Source organism: Macrobrachium rosenbergii, chromosome 41 (genome assembly GCF_040412425.1).
Source record: "Macrobrachium rosenbergii isolate ZJJX-2024 chromosome 41, ASM4041242v1, whole genome shotgun sequence".
Lineage (NCBI taxonomy): Eukaryota > Metazoa > Arthropoda > Malacostraca > Decapoda > Palaemonidae > Macrobrachium > Macrobrachium rosenbergii.
This window is the reverse complement of record NC_089781.1, coordinates 23,217,881-23,235,380: the sequence shown is the minus strand read 5'-3', so window position 1 is coordinate 23,235,380 and position 17,500 is coordinate 23,217,881. Positions and strand designations below refer to the sequence as shown.

The 17,500-nt window shown below is 37.6% G+C and overlaps 2 protein-coding genes across 2 annotated transcripts in view; one reads left to right on the top strand and one right to left on the bottom strand.

The window, feature by feature from the left end:
• The window catches only part of LOC136826744 (protein phosphatase 1 regulatory subunit 35-like), a 63,619-nt gene extending 56,234 nt beyond the window's left edge, over positions 1-7,385 (bottom strand). The window contains exon 1 of the mRNA XM_067084152.1: positions 7,259-7,385. The gene's annotated coding sequence lies outside the window, so the exon portion shown is untranslated. The remainder of the gene's footprint in view (positions 1-7,258) is intronic.
• The window catches only part of LOC136826741 (alkaline phosphatase-like), a 17,990-nt gene continuing 2,425 nt past the window's right edge, over positions 1,936-17,500 (top strand). The window contains exons 1-12 of the mRNA XM_067084147.1: positions 1,936-2,780; positions 4,901-4,992; positions 5,862-6,082; positions 7,205-7,397; positions 8,065-8,228; positions 8,709-8,907; positions 9,450-9,583; positions 10,818-10,919; positions 15,455-15,551; positions 16,064-16,161; positions 16,546-16,669; positions 17,211-17,500. The exon at positions 17,211-17,500 is cut by the window's right edge and continues 12 nt beyond it. Of these exons, the coding sequence (XP_066940248.1) occupies positions 2,527-2,780; positions 4,901-4,992; positions 5,862-6,082; positions 7,205-7,397; positions 8,065-8,228; positions 8,709-8,907; positions 9,450-9,583; positions 10,818-10,919; positions 15,455-15,551; positions 16,064-16,161; positions 16,546-16,669; positions 17,211-17,500 (1,968 nt within the window). The 5' untranslated portion in view covers positions 1,936-2,526. The remainder of the gene's footprint in view (positions 2,781-4,900; positions 4,993-5,861; positions 6,083-7,204; positions 7,398-8,064; positions 8,229-8,708; positions 8,908-9,449; positions 9,584-10,817; positions 10,920-15,454; positions 15,552-16,063; positions 16,162-16,545; positions 16,670-17,210) is intronic.

The following is a 17,500-nucleotide window of genomic DNA, read 5'->3' as shown; positions in this document are numbered from 1 at the left end:
CAAATGTGACATCAATAAATTGCATGGGACCCCACACATGACACATTAACCTTGTTGAGTGTTCGACTGTGCTTTAATATGGACTTCGAGGCAACGTTTGGTATTTTCTCTCTCTCTCTCTCTCTCTCTCTCTCTCTCTCTCTCTCTCTCTCTCTCTCTCTGCCAGTTTTGTGCATATTAGTATACAGCAACATATTCAAGCAAGTGCATATTCTCGCACTTTTCCATCTCTCTCACGCAAGCGCACTCAAAAAATATTCACATGTACATACATGCTTACATACATATACATACATATACACATACATACACAGAAAATCATCACTAAGAAGCACTAAGAAAATGCATACTGTCCTAACAAAAAAAAATAAAGTCTTTGTTCACCATCGGTCTCAGAATTTGACAAATTCGTTATTATTATTATTATTATTATTATTATTATTATTATTATTATTCAGTACAATAACCTAATTCATACGGAACAAGCTTACAGGGCCTCACATATCATACGTCCACAAAATTTCAGTGACTCTCATCCACTGATCTTTCGAATTCGATACTTTGCAGTGGACGGACAAACTCACGAAAGAAAACAGGTAGATTTGTCTACAGTCTACCATCGTAGTTGGAGTTAATGATACAAATTCTTTTACTTATAATAACCATCACTTCATAATGATTTTCAACATAGGCAGATAGTATGTAATACGTCCACCCGCAATAACCTTTGATTTTTAGTTTTCTGAAAACTATTGTGCCGGCTTTGTCTGTCCGTCCGCACTTTTTCTGTCAGCCTTCAGATCTTAAAAACTACTGAGGCTAGAGGGCTGCAAATATATATGTTGATCATCCACCCTCCAATCATCAAACATTCCAAATTACAGCCCTCTAGCCCCAGCAGTTTTTATTTTATTTAAGATTAAAGATAGCCATGATCGTGCTTCTGGCAACGCAACAACACAGGCCACCACGGCCGGTTAAGAATTTTATGGGCCGCGGCTCATACAGCATTATAGTACATCGAGACCACCGAAAGATAGAGCTATTTTCGGTGGCCTTGATTATAAGCTGTACAGAAAACTCGATTGCGCCGAAGAAACTTCGGCGCATTTTTTACTTGTTTTCATTATAATTAAGTCATTCATTCAATAGTAAATCGATGATGGTAACTCCTGAATGACGTCAATCACTGACAAACCCATGTCAGGGTTCCCAGTTACCATAATTCCGTCAAGAATGAAATACAAGATTTACTTTTACGGGAATTTCCCCGAACTTGATCCGTGAAACACTCACGCATATGACATTCAATAAGGTTTTGAATTTTATTTATGCAGTGTTGACCTTTTATTCATGAAGCTTCGGCATTTGACAGAATGGTTAACGGTTTATTGTTTAAGAAAATGAATACCGTTGGTATGATCATAATGAGAGAGAGAGAGAGGTGTATGTCAACAGGACACACTTTATCGCCAATGGTTAATGTCTGTTGTTTAAGAAAATGAATACCGTTGGTATGATCACAGTAAAAGAGAGAGAGAGAGAGAGAGAGAGAGAGAGAGAGAGAGAGAGAGAGAGAGAGAGAGAGACGGGTGTATATCAACAGGACACACTTTATCGCCAATGGTTAATGTTTATTGTTTAAGAAAATGAATACCGTTACCGTTAGTATGATCACAGTGAGGGAGAGAGAGAGAGAGAGAAGTGTATGTCAATAGGACACACTTTATCACCAATTCACCTAAATTTCTCTGGATATCACAGATGTCAGTCCAAACCCGTTGGGTTGAGTTATAGGTTGGATAAGTTCGTTGACCTCGCAAGGTGTAGTTATTCACTCTCGTCAGATGGAAGTGGTTGGCCGGGGGCGGGGGGGGAGAAGGTGAGGAGAGGGACAAATAACTTCCGATCACGGGGGGGTGAGAGTCTCAGGACGTCAAGTAATACAAGACGTTTAGTGTACGCAAAGAATAACGTCAGTACAAACTCCTCATGGAAACCTGCATGTCATCAGTAAATGATTTAATTTCTACTAAGTAAGATCAAATTGAGACATTTTTGATCAATTAAACATTTGCTTCAGTGAATTATGACTTCAGTTTAGATCGAAAACTTGAAAGAGGAAGATATCTGGTCATGGATTCTCACCCTCTCTCTTCATATAGAGACAAAATCAGTATTTTTAAACAAAACCAGACCAGAGCCACGGAGAAGTCATTATCGCCCTGAACTGAAGGTGAAACAGACTCATCGCCTGCAAATTAACGCAGGCCATTTCCTGCAGGCGAAGGCCAAAGCAGGGAAAAGAAGAGCGGATGATGTCACGTATCCCTAAAGGCACAACGTAAGCCTTTTCATCTCGACTATTATTCCTCCCATTTTTTTTTATCATCACCAGTGACGGCAACATCTCACCTGTGGGGTTACACGGGATGAGGGAAGGTGGGTGGGGGGAGGGGTACGACTACCCCACGAAGACCCCGGGGGTCAATTGCCAGCAATCAGTGTTATTGACCACCTTGTCCAATGCCAAGCAAAGGCACCGCCTCCAGGAGGACACGGCCTCTCCTTTGCGCCTCCCCTTTCTCCGGCTCGTCGACCGCCCCTCGACCCCATGGGCCAAGGCGATGTGGCCCGTTTGAGTATAAGAAAGGGGCCTTCCGAGTCTGTCCTTTCAGTTGCGGACAGCTGATCGACCTCTTCTTGTCTTCTGGTTTTTGCCACGCGGAGACGAGAATCATAGAAGTGTCTTTTTGTATTTCGTGGTCGCATTCGTCAAGGTGAATACTGAATGGAAGCGTTCTGAAAGCTAGGAGAGCTTGTCGCTTACATACAACTCAAGTGGTTTGCTGTGAAGACGAGGCGAAGTGGAATCATTAATCCTGTCGTTTTAACCGAAAGTATACGAACGTCAGCAAGAATTGCACTTTATTAATCATTATTATATATGGCTGGCTGCTTTGGTAATGCTTTCCGCTTTGTTTGTGAATTTTTTTTTTTTAACGACAGAAGGCTTGAGAGTGCGCGTTCATGGTTCGTTTGCCTTCGTATGTGACTCCAAATGAAAACTGTTTTTGCATGTGTGGATGGATTGTGCGCGCTAATGTATATATGTGCGCTAAGGGTTCAGGTGTCTGAACCGATTAGTACTGATCGTTTGCCGAATTCCAGACGAGGCGAGGTGCTTCTCCGTTAAAGACAGTCCTTGATCTTTGTTTGCCCTTCGCATTAAAGAAGGTATTTGTGGTTTAGCGTGTCAAAGTAAGCTGAATATTTTTGTATGTTTTTCATGGGGAACACAGAATTAAGCAGTAGAAAAATATGCACGATTTTTATAAAAAGTAAAACATACTTAGTCTCGTAATTCATATCAGATATAGGACATAAGTATAATCTGTGCTGGTTATCATATATTTGTGTGAGGACAGCAGTAGGTAATATTATCACTATCACTCTTGTTTTATTTTTTATTTTATTTTATTATTTTTTTTGGCTAAACACCGAACGCATCTGTTTGTTTAATTGTTCCAAGAATTAACTAAGTATTCTCGACGATAAGGAAAAAAACAGCCATTTTCTTTATGGTTATAACTACAGACTGATTCATTATGTACAATTAAAGTCAATAGCATGAATACTCTTCAATATAAAGACCACTGGAACCTTAGACAAAATACCATCTTGTTTGCTGAAGGCATAATTACCCTGTTCGTGGGCGCCATTAAAAAGAAAGTTAACCCCTTATGACGAACGTATGCGTTCATTTTCTTTGCCATTTTCTCCCAGAAACCCTAAATCGAATACGATTCGGGTCGCTGATCTAAACAGATCAAAGCCTCCCCGGTTAGTTTTGTAATTTTAGACGGCCATTCTCGGCGGTGGACGGCACCAAGAACTGATTAGTCAATAAACGAGGTTAAACTCGTTGGGCCACAGCGGGTTTTGCCTGCTCGGTACTTGCATGCTTGCTCCCCTTATCAAGATCAAGTTCGGTGAAGGTCATTTGTTCATCTGTTCAGTCGAAACAACCTGCTCTGAATGAGGTTTAGTTTCTGTTTATAGCTTTCCCTTTTCGTTTAGGTGATTCGGTTAGTTAAGAGTGAATGCTGGTGGACGTTTTATCTCCGTACTTTGTGAATCTACAGGATTTTGTTGAGATTTCTAGAACACGTATGGGCGAAGGGGTTCATGTTGCAAAATTGAGTGTGACGTTTGTTGAGGCTTTCAATAAACGTATCAGTCAACGAAGTGATTTTATACCTTTGTTTTCATATATACATCGTTTAGTAGTTTTAATCTTTTTGGGGGGATTTATATTATGACCCATTACTATGTTTAATATTTGTTTTTTTATGTTTGCTGTTACTGACCCATTACTAAGTGTAATATACTATATATATATATATATATATATATATATATATATATATATATATATATATATATATATATATATATATATATATATATATATATATATATATATATTGCATTTGCTGTTACTGACCTATTACTAAGTGTAATATATATATATATATATATATATATATATATATATATATTGCTGTTATGACCTATTATATATAATATATATATATATATATATATATATATATATATATATATATATATATATATATATATATATATATATATATATATATATATATATATATATATATATATATATATGTATGCATATATTTGCATTTCCTGTTACTGACTCATTACTAAGTGTTTTTTTTTTTGCATTTGCTGTTACTGACCCATTACTAAGTGTAGTATTTTTATTTTTTGCATTTGCTGTTACTGACCAATTACTAAGTGTAAATTTTTTTTTTTTTTTTTGCATTTGCTGTTACCGACCCATTACTAAGCGCAACATCCTTATGTCTTACAGAGCAGAGATGTTGCAACGAACCTGGAGAGTGGCGATATGGATCTTACTATTTATTGCCGCGGCAACCACGGCCAAGAAACGCTCTCTTGAAGGTAATTGTGTCTTTTACGAGGCCATTATTGCCAGCTACTTTTCAACGTCTTGTATACTTTCGAGGGCTTTCTAGTGGTTAATAAGACTGTCAAACTACACAGTAAGTTGCGAGAGAATCTAGAGAAGCTTATTAATGTTTTTCAAGTTGGTACTCATATGGAAATTGGGTAAAAAGAGGTTATAGTTAGGTTTTTAAGGTTGTCTGTCAAGTTGCATACGTGTTGTGAACTTCGTTTTCAGTAGAATTTCGAACACTTCATGTTTGCTCTTTTGCATGCATGAGGTTAACATCTCTCTCTCTCTCTCTCTCTCTCTCTCTCTCTCTCTGTGAGTGTGCTATACAACGACTCTCTCTCTCTCTCTCTCTCTCTGTGTGTAACGACTCTGTGTGTGTGTGTGCTACACAACGACTCTCTCTCTCTCTCTCTCTTTTTGCTACACAACTCTCTTTCTCTCTCTCTTTTTGCTACACAACGACTCTCTCTCTCTCTCTCTCTCTCTCTTTCTTTCTCTCTCTTTTTGCTAAACAACGACTCTCTCTCTCTTCCCCCTTCTCTCTCTCTCTCCCCACTCTCTCTCTCTCTGTGCTGTACAATAACTCTCTCTCTCTCTCTCTCTCTCTCTCTCTCTCTCTCTCTCTCTCTCTCTTTTCTGTGTGTGTGTGTGTGCGTGCGTGCGTGCTACACAACGACTCTCTCTCTCTTTTTGCTACACAAAGACTCTCTCTCTCTCTCCCTTTTTGCTACACAACGTCTCTCTCTCTCTCTCTCTCTCTCTCTCTCTCTCTCTCTCTCTCTCTCTCTCTCTCTCTCTCTCTCTGCTACAACGACCCAGAGTTAACTCCTGACCGAATCTGCTCCAACAACAGGTCGCCAGCACTGGTGGGACTTGGCCCAGAACGAGATCTTGGCTGCCCTGAACGTCCGCGACAACTGGAACGTTGCAAAGAACGTCATCCTGTTCTTGGGCGACGGGATGGGCATCACCGTCAACACCGCCGGCAGGATCTACAAAGGGCAGAAGAAGAACATGAACGGGGAGGAAGGATACCTCACTTGGGAAAGATTCCCCGATGCTGCTTTGCTGAAGGTCGGTTTTTTCTTCTTATTATTATTTTTTTTTTCTTTTTGGTGGGGGTGGGGGCGGAAGGGGTAGGTGGGTGGGTGGGTGGGTTCTGACTTTTTTGGGGGAAAAGGTCAGTTTTATATTCTTTTATTTATTTTTTTTTTTGTCTTTGGTGGGGTGGGGGCGGAAGGGGTCGGTGGGTAGGTGGGTGGGTTCTGACTTTTGGGGAGAGGGTCGGTTTTATGTTCTTTTTATTTATTTATTTTTCTATTTATTATTATCATTTTTTTTGGGGGGGATGGGTAGAGGAGAAGGCATGCGATTATCCATTTTGACGTTTTTCCTTCATTCTCACATGTTTGTTTTTAAAGGCGTTCTTTTCCCCGTTTTCTCACTGTCCTCTCATTTCATTTCTACTTATATCTTTATTCTTAGTATTTGAAATGTATTGAAAATCTGTGTAAGTTTTTCCTGAAGTTCATTTTTTGAGGGTTGGTGCATTTCTCTTCTATTCGAAATATTTCCTTTATATGTTGCTACATCTTGCTACATTTTTTCCATCAATTTTGTTGGTTCACATCTAGGGATTCTACTTTTTAACGGCTTCGGTTCCTATCTTAACAGAATTGCTAAACAATCTACATTATGCTTCGTAAGTTTGCGATTTTGCAATTGTTTATTTTTGTCCCCAAATCGTTGAACTAATCAACAATAGTAAACGTATTTACTTCCAATCTCGTTGAAGCAAGTTTGCTGGATCACAAATTATAACTCTGTATTCGCTGTTGATATCTTACTCTCTTCTTGAGCAGAACAGTTCCAGATTAATTCACAGAAAAAAAAAAAAACCTAATACGATTAACCTATGTCTTGTCACAAGCAGAGCAATTACATCCACATCCCATATTAATTCGCAAAACAAACACGATCAACCTATGTGTCCCAAGCAGAGCAAGTTACTTCCACATACTAATTCGCAAAACAAACACATATCATTAACCTATGTGTCCCAAGCAGAGCAAGTTACTTCCACATACTAATTCGCAAAACAAACACATATCATTAACCTACGTGTCTATAGCGCATCAAGTTTCTCCCAGATTGGTTTCATTGCTGAATAAATTGAATACATTAATGCCTTCACAGACCTACAACGTCGACAAACAAGTATCCGACAGCGCAGCCACGGCTACTGCTTACCTTTGCGGCGTTAAGGCCAACTACTACACCATAGGAGTCGATTCGAGCGTCAAGCTCGGAGACTGCGCTGCCCAGAGGAATCCTGCCACACACACGCCTTCCATCCTTGCTTGGGCACAGGATGCTGGAAAAGATACAGGTATGATTAGTCGATCATTGTTGAATTAAGTGATTCATGGCAATATTCGCTATAGATACACTTAGTTTTAGCGCTGTAACTTCTGATTAGGATGAAAAGCAAGATGATACCATGTTTGGAATGGGCGTTGTGGCTTAAAGCCCTCTCCTTTCGGCTTAAGTTAGGTTATCTATAAGAAAAAAAGATCATTTCAGACCATTTGAATAGAAATGTCCATAACTTAATTTAAATTTATTACCCCTGGACCAATGGTTCCTAATTATCTTTAGATACGGCACCATTTATCGATAAATATTGGTAAGTGACGAGTTCATTGCTTCATGGTAGGGTACTGTGCGATCGTGATAGCAGATTTAAATTGTTAATTTAATAACGATACATTTGGATATCTATGTACGTAGCCGTTTGCATTTTATCTAAACTCCCATGAAATTACTTCTCTGGGATAATTTCCCCCTAATTGTGGTCTGCTGCCCTAAAACCATCGAGCAAATTCCTTTCAGAAAGCCTAACCGCGGCAGTAGAGTGTGGAACACATTCAGAAACTAAAATTGAGCTTATGTGAATGGAATAAAGCCAGTTGCCTGACGGGAGAAAAGAATGACTTCATCGGTTCAGCTGTTTCTCGACTCCAATAAATGTTCTCCTTCCCTTTCAAACCGCGAAGGCTTCGTGACCACAACCAGAGTGACTCACGCCACCCCAGCTGCCTTGTACGCCCACATCGCCAACAGGACCTGGGAGTGCGACAGCAAACTGGGGACGAAGGGAGCCGGCTGCAAGGACATCGCTGATCAGCTGGTCTCCGAAGCACCGGGGAAGGATATCAAGGTATGACCAGAGATTGAAGATGATTAGAGGGAGATTTAGATGTGCAAAATGATTATGGGGCCAATGTGGAATCCCATTCAGACTGAATTTTGATGGATTTTGTTTAAGAAATTGATTTTATTATATCTGGCGTCGCAACGGTCACGATTAATGACTCCAGAAAGTTGGTTTAGGCTGTAAAAAAATTCTAATGAGAAATCAAAGAAAACCACACGTAGTTTTAATATAAAACTTTCATGAAAAATGCTGGAAAAACATTTCAGACATAGCTATAAATATACATATACTGTATATATATATATATATATATATATATATATATATATATATATATATATATATATATATATATATATATATATATATGTATATGTATATGTACATATTCGTATAATATATATATATATATATATATATATATATATATATATATATATATATATATATATATACTGTATAATGATGACTCTTTCAAAATAGGTTATTTTCGGAGGAGGACGTCAAAATCTCGGAGCAACCATCGGCGACCCTTCACCCCAGACCTGCACGCGAAAAGACGGGCGTAACCTGGTCGAGGAATGGCTGAAGCACAAGACTGACCAGGACAAGACGGCTAAGTACGTCACGAACACCGGCGAGATGAACGCCATTGACGTCGAAAACACCGATTACGTCATAGGTGAGTTGGAAGAAAAAAAATTTTTTTTAACACTCGGGTGATTCAAGTTTAAGCGATTCTGATTCATTGCATTTCATGTGGTTAAAGATTATCTGCGAATTGGGTTATTATAACTCTGTGTATATGTAGCTCTTGATACTCTTGTTGAGAAGAATATATGTATATATATATATATATATATATATATATATATATATATATATATATATATATATATATATATATAATATATATATATGTATATATATATATATGTAATATATACAACACACGCATACATACATACACGCACACATATATATACCTATACATATGAATTTATAATACATATATGCATGTATACACACACACACACACACACACGCACGCACATATATGTGTACATATATACGTACACACATACATACATATATATATGCATATATTGATACTGACAGATATTGACGACAGATCACCTCGTTTGCATCATAATGGAATACCATTGCCGTAATCAAATACTTACACATTTAATCTTATCCTCTCAATATCTTCAACACCACCAGGTCTCTTCGACAACACCCACACGCCCTACGAGATCGACCGCAAGTCCGGTCCCTCAGGAACGCCTTCGATCAAGGAGATGACCCTCAAAGCGATCGAAATCCTTGAGAAAGGGGACGACGGATACTTCCTCTTGGTAGGTTATCCTTCAAGACTTTTGCTTATTTGCATTTTATTATACAAAAGAATCTGGCTATTCATCTTGTCGTGTACGTGTCTACTGTAAGCTCGTATGTTTAATGTCTGGATATGTACTGTATGATGTATTTCATAGGCGCTTGTTTTGTAGTGGTATTCGCCAGTGTATGAGCATTTTATATATATTCGTTAAGCTATATATAATTTATATATACATTATATAGATTATGTACACACACCCATATAAATTTATATACATATATATGTATATATATATTATATAGATTTATATATATATATAATTATATGTATATATGCGCGCGCGCGTGTGTGTGTGTGTGTGTGGGTGGGTAGGTGCGTGTGCATGTGTGTGCTTGCGTATGTATTCAGCTCTGCATCAAAATTAGTTAACAAAATATAGCAATATGTAGAACCATTTCATGCACTATATGACTATATTATGCACGCACATGCATAAGCAATAATGTAACGTGTAAACTTGAACGTTCATAATGATTCCGTTAATACTGTGGTAAACGGCGTAAAAAGAGTTTCGGGCAACTTGAAACTCTTCCGAGTGGTTCTACTGGTTTTTATCGACGCCCTTAGCCCTGAAAATCGAGGGCGGGAAACGGCCGGCATAGAAATCGCTCTAAACATTTTTTTTTTTATATCACCCATTAATGTAAAAGGGTGAACAAAACTCTGTTTAGTAGATCGTAAATACTTTCTCTTCTTGTGTTTTGAGGCATGGGAATCGATATTTCAAGGTTGTTCTTTCCATGAAAACAACTGCAGATTTGTCTCATATTCCGGCAACGGAGGAATGAATGAGTAGTGAAAGTCAGCCATCAACATTTTCGGGCTGAATAGTTTCCGTTCACCATTTCAGGGTTTAACAAGTCTTCTGTTGTGTGTGTGTGTGTGTGTGTGTGTGTGTGTGTGTGTGTGTGTGTGTGTGTGTGTGTGTGTGTGTGTGTGTGTATGCGTGCGTGTGAAATACGATTAGATTAAAACCAGCTTTGCTCTTCTGTGTTCATGGTTAAATTTGCAGTATCAAACAAGTCAATATCATTGTTTACTATTATTACTGTTACTGTCATTATCATAAAGGGCCTCGCATAAACATGTAGGTTAATTTCATGCAAGTACCAGGTAATGATATTCACTTACCCGAAGTAAAGTAATGCTCGCGCAACACTAAAAAAAAGACCTTTCCACCTCATTTTTAGGTCGAAGGTGGGCGCATTGACCACGCCTTGCATGAAACCATGGCCTACAGGGCTCTGGAGGATCTCCTCGCTATGGACGAAGCTGTGGAGGCTACTATGGAGGTAAGTTCTCGCGCTCATAAATTCCTTAAAAAAGAGAGGGACGAAGCTGCAGTAGAATCCCTCAAGGTGAATTTTCGTCTCCCAAATTTTCCTTAAAAAGGAAGATGTTTTAGGGTGAATTCTTGGTTTCAAAATGATCCTAAAAAGTGAACAAAGCGGTAGAAACTGATTTTTACTTAGGGCAGGTTGATTCAAAGTGTCCCTTAAAAAGGACAAAAACTGTTTGCAAGTTATGTTTCTTAAGTGGGTGCTAAAAGAAAAAAGAGCTGTAAAAGATAATCTTGAATAAAGCTGAGTTTCTATGAGCCATAGAGAGTAAATAACATGGTGTGTCGATCCCCTGCTGAGTGCGTGACCTCGGGTGGCCGTATTGAAACAGTCCATAACATAGTACTATACTGTAGTGACGAAACACTTGGAAAGCACATTGCTTCTTTTTCATATATATATATATATATATATATATATATATATATATATATATATATATATATATATATATATATACGTATATAAACAACTATTGTCCTCCTGCATCACTATTATTGGTGTGTAATAAGACATGTTAACAGGAAGCAATAGCTTCTATATACTGTAGGCCTACCTACCGCCGAGCATTGTTAATAGCAAGCAAGAAATAGCATCACTGTGAAGATGGTACCACATTCGTTTAACAAACTGCATTTTGTTTAGCATGTTTAGCTGGGATAACTTTAAGAGGAAGATTTGAAAACACGTCTAACAAAAAATTATTTTTTCCCGTCATGCTCAGCGTTGTAAACAAACCGACTATTGGGACGATACTTTGAGAGAATTGTTAAGTAACGAATATCATAAGAAAGTAATTTTGAAATGAACGACAAAGCAATGAAAATTCCCACAGAGGCAACATGTATAGGTCTAGCGTTTGCTTGGCCAAGATTCTTCCCTCAACGTGATGTTACCATTCTTAAAGGCTGTTTTTTCCTTAGCATTCCATAACTTTTACCGTAGAGAAACTATTCTGATATAGCATTCCATAACGCTTGCCGTAGGGAAGCTATTTTGATATATTTGAAATTGAACTGTTCTTTAAATAAGGTATAAATGATGTAGCATTTTACCAAATAAGTAGTTTGAGGACATGGGTGTAGCCTAGGTTACCAAACTTCATTTTCTTGCTATTATCAATCTGTGATACTATCGACTGATGAAAATATAATTTAAACCAGATTTGTTACACATACAAATATACAACAATTTTACTTTGAATCGAATAATAAAAGTCGTTTTATATTCCTCGTTTACGTCGTTAAAGTACTCTCACCAAGTGTGACGTTTTGGAATTTCGTTGAGAAACCACGTTCGGTAAAATGCATTTTGTCAAACAACCCTAAGGTTGGCTTTACTTATCTACAACTGCAAAATTGATCATAGACAGTATCCTAAAGGCCTACCTACTGCAATGAATTCCTAATGACTGACGAAATACAATAAGTGTCCATATGCATCGCAGTAACATGTTTAGGAGACGTTGACACAACCAGTAATCTATAGGCCTAGTTACTAAGCATTTCTAATAACGAGCTAGTTTTTGTTTATTCTACCTCATACAACGCATCATATATACTGTAATATTAATGACGTTCTAATTCCGAAACTGAAATCGCCATTGCACTCTCGTGCACAATAATATGCTGAAAATGCGAGACATGTGGACAAAGAAAGCGCCTGTGAAATATATTTGTGCTTATCTTTATTTTTTTTTTTTTTTTTTGCAATTACAAGCAGTACAACGCGCCATTATTGATAGAGGGAACGAAGCAAAGTAGCAAGGCACACTAAAGCGGCTGTTTAATTTTCGCCGTTCCCGCCAATTTGAAGACGGCACAAGGTTCAGCACCGGCAAGTGGCGCCGCCCTGGTGGCGGCCAACCAAACTACGTAGTCGCTTCATTGACATCACGTCATGGCAACACTGTGAGATGTACTGCCCGCAGGCAGAGGGTGAGAGGAAAATGGTAGAGGGAGGACATGAGTGAGAATAACAAACGAATGCTTATGAGAGAGACGAGAAAGGCAAAGAGAGAGAGAGAGTAACAAATGAATGGAGAGGGAGGGACAGAAATAACGGCCATCCCATTGTCTTGAAGCATCGTATTATAGGATTAGGCCTAGACTTCTTTTCAAACTATTGATTATCAAATTGACGAAATTTAGCAATTTCAATATAAAAATTTTAACGTTAAATAATATGCCTTACCCTTTCGTAAGCATAACGCTCATCGAGAAGTGTTTAAGATTTTCAGTCAGGCTGAGCTTTTCCTTATCACTTATCTATCCATTACGTTTACCAGGATCTAGGTAAAATCGAGACACCGTAGAGAAACGCATCTTTAAACGTGGCTCCAATAACAGATTTTTTAAATTTCCCTCATTTAGACGAAGAAATACTGTTCGCTGATGGTAAGTTTTTGTTGTATTTAACAATAGAGAAGGAAGAACGCATTCTTGTACGTAGGCCTATGCTGATTTTACTTCACACCAGCCTATTTTCGAAGTCAGCTCGGTGATGTTTATAAGATTTTCCGGGTTAGTAGCCAATAAATTGCTGGACGTGAGAAAAGGTAGAAGCATTTTTCTAAAACCGTTGGCAATAAGGCGCACTTTTCAGCATCACCGGGAAAGCATTTTGAATGCTTGACTTCATTACGCTCACACAGAGTAAGCACATTGATAATACATAAATTTTCATTTCAGTCAATCTTTTTGCAACATTTTATACTTCGATATGCATATGGTTTCCACCAAATACTGCTCGGCTTCGTCAGTAGCCAGTTCTCTAATGTTCTCCCGCCAGAATTTTAAGGAGATACTGTAGCATTACCCTCCTCGCCTGGTGCACTATAGGTCTAACCCACTTTACTCTCATCACGTGATGTCTACTTAATTTTAAAAAAAAAAACAGCAATATAAGGAAAGTTATTAATGAGATCAGTATGAAAGAAAGACAACAGCAAGTATGCAAAATTCATACTAGGAAGGAATTTTGTGAGCTCTAACCAAGTCGTCTTTTTTTTCAGTGTTATTCACGACATAATGACTTTTATCAATTAAAAACAAATTTATGAAGTAAAAAAGTAACTGAAATATACTGTAGATAGCAGGAACGGGATGCATATCGTAACAAACCTAAACAGCATTCGAGTCTGTAGAACTCTTATTTATGTAAAGGCTGTCAGTTATTAAATGTGTATAGCAACCACTATTAAAAAAATATTGTGGCATATTTACAGTAGTTCCATGAATTTTGAAGGATTCTTGCGTAATGTATATCGTTTATTCAAAACAAGAAATTTTATATTGGATGAGTGCATACTTCCACATCGTTTAGTTTCAGCTGAAGCTCTGAATCAGTGTCGAGTGTCGACTGTCAGCCTCATAGATTAGCTCCCGCAGCCTTGTCTGGTTGTTCGTTTGCGTTTACCAGTATTTCTTACTAGTACTCAGTTTTTATATCATAACGGCCCGGTTATCTCTGTAGAAACGCAAAAGGACATATTTATCAATACATTTATTTTAGTATTTTTGTATTATCCCGTGTCTTACGTGTAAATAAGTACATTTGTAGGCATTCAAAGTCAGTTTGATTACGTTCGAATACGGTGGAATTAAGCCAATCAGCAGCCGATACCATCAGCAGTGTTGCCATGACTTAATGTGAAAGACGACAATATTCCGATGACGGATCTGCTGATTCCGACTGTAAACATTTACCTGGTTAGCACAAAACAATAAGTAAATAACATTCACTATACTTTCCTTACCTGTGAAGTGTTATTCCACTTTCTCTCGAGGTATTCCTGTGCCTATTCCTGCAATTACAAGTTGCAAAACGCACAATTATTGATATAATGAATAAAACAAAGTAGCAGGGTAGACTCGGTGCCTATTCGATTTCCACGGTTCCCGCCAATTTGAAGACGGCACAAGACTCTGCGCCGGCAGGTGGCGCCTCCCTGGTGGCGGCCCGCCAAACTATGTAGTACTGGTAGGCGGCAAACGTCCCTAGGTTTATGAGATTTTCAAGTACTTTCTAGCAAGCATGCTTCATTTTGTAAATTATTAATACCACTAGATATTTTTGCATTAATTTTGTGTTTCATAACTGAATCCAGATGCACTTAAAACTGCTCATTAACGTTTGACACCTCGAATGTCAAAGCTTGACTTACGTTAATTTTGGTCTGGCAACTTCTAGTGGTGCGTTTGATAGAAAAATATTTTCATTGCATTTGGTGAACTATAGGCGTCTTTGTCATGTTTATAATGATATCTTTACCCTCAACCAACGCATAATCACTCTTAGGTGGTTATTTATATATATTTGTCTCATGTCTTTCTCGTACAAGGTTATCATACATCCTGTCATTTTTCTCATCCTGTTCATACACGCCCTCTTCATTATTCCTGCTGTTATCCCTAATTTAGCATTCACCGTTCTCATACTCCGTTATCCATAACCTCTTGTTGTAATACTTTATTATGATTTTTCAGCACGTCGATCTCGAGGACACTTTGGTGATTGTGACAGCCGATCATTCCCACGTTATGACGATCAACGGCTACCCAGACAGAGGCACTAATATTATCGGTGAGTTTGACCATACTGGTACAACTACTTACTACAATCATTATTATTATTATTATTATTATTATTATTATTATTATTATTATTATTATTATTAACAAAGGTTTGTTTATGAAAAAATAGGTTTGTTACGAATAAACCCTCGAAGTTTTTTTATTTTGCTATTATTATTATTATTATTATTATTATTATTATTATTATTATTATTATTATTATTATTATTAACAAAGGTTTGTTAATGAAAAAATAGATTTGTTACGAATAAACCTTTGGAGTCTTTATTATTATTATTATTATTATTATTATTATTATTATTATTATTATTATTATTATTATTATTATTATTATCAAAACGGTTTGTTTATGAAAAAATATATAGGTCTGGCTGAAAAGATTATTTGTTTTGAATAAACTTCTGCAAATTTAAATTTCCCATTAATTATTATTATTATTATTATTATTATTATTATTATTATTATTATTATTATTATTATTATTATTATTATTTCTCTCAGGACTAAGTGGAGAATTCTCCCAAATTGATGGCCTTCCATACACCACCCTTATGTTCACCAATGGCCCTGGATATAACTACTCAGTAGTAGATGGGAAGGTGAGTACTGTGTAATTTAGTTTAGAATTGTTCTTTGTTTTTGGCACCAGAGAGGTCCTGGTTTGCCATTTATTAGAAATTCACTTTGTATTCACCGTTCCAGATTCATAAGTTATTTTAATATAAGTCACTTCTTGTAAATATGTTATAGTACTCATAATGATATATTGATACGCTACTAATAATAAAATATTAATATACTAATAATAAAAGAATATATCTTGATTGACATATTTGTATATTTTGCAAAATACTTCATTTATCTAGCTAGGATTTGTAATTAGAAATATTATGTATCCATAGATTCCCTGATACTGAATATGCAAGAAAAATAATGTACTCATATATTTCCGGACGACCTTTCAACCTTTCTCAAATTTCCAGGCAGTCAGGGCTGACCCTAGCAAGCAAGATATCTTCGACGCGGACTACAGGTACCTGTCAGCCGTGCCAACGGCACCGGAGAACGAGACACACGGTGGAGAGGATGTCGCCGTGTGGGCGAAAGGTAAGTCGAAAGAGTCTAAGGGATTAACACGTACGTTTCCGTTGTGGTGATTCGCCATATTGTCACAGGAGAAACAAATCCAGTGTTATGTATGGGTACAAATATATTTCAGAATAAATCTATACAGAGAGCTTTCGGGAATCTGTTCGATTCCCCTTTTCAGTCTCAACTGGGAATCGAACAGATTCCCAAAAGTTCCCTGTAAAGATTTATTTTAAATGTATTTGTACCCATTCATAACTGTGGATTTGCTTCTCCATTTCAAGACGCATGCTGCTATGAGTACTTTTTAATTATTGCTATTATCCAGATCTGACGATGAAGAATTGAAGTTAAAATGATTACGTTTGGATGTCAGTCAGATTGCAGTATATGACACATTCAATTTTTTGAAAAGTTTTAAAGGTCATATTAGTAAAACATCATGCAGAATCTTTGCTGTACAGAGATGAAGTATAAACGATGAAGTTTAGTGCATGGAGTTTAAACATAGCGCCGAGTTTTAGTATCTAAGCTGAAATGTGCAATCTTGCTCCACTAGGCCCAATGTCCCACCTCTTCCATCGGACTCACGAGCAGCACTACGTCGCTCACGTTATGGCTTATGCCGCTTGTGTAGGGCCAAACTCAGGGAACAAATGTCAACGACCTGCCCACGCCACGTTCAACAAGGGCCCGGTGCCCAACAGACCCGTCGACCCCCCTAGCAATACTAACATCCTTGACCAAATTCTCGCCAATGCTCAGGCGGGAGCAGCCGTCGTCGGATCAGCATCCGCGGAGCCGAAGTTCCCGACGTTATCTCCGATTCTTCAGCAGCTTTTGGAAGAC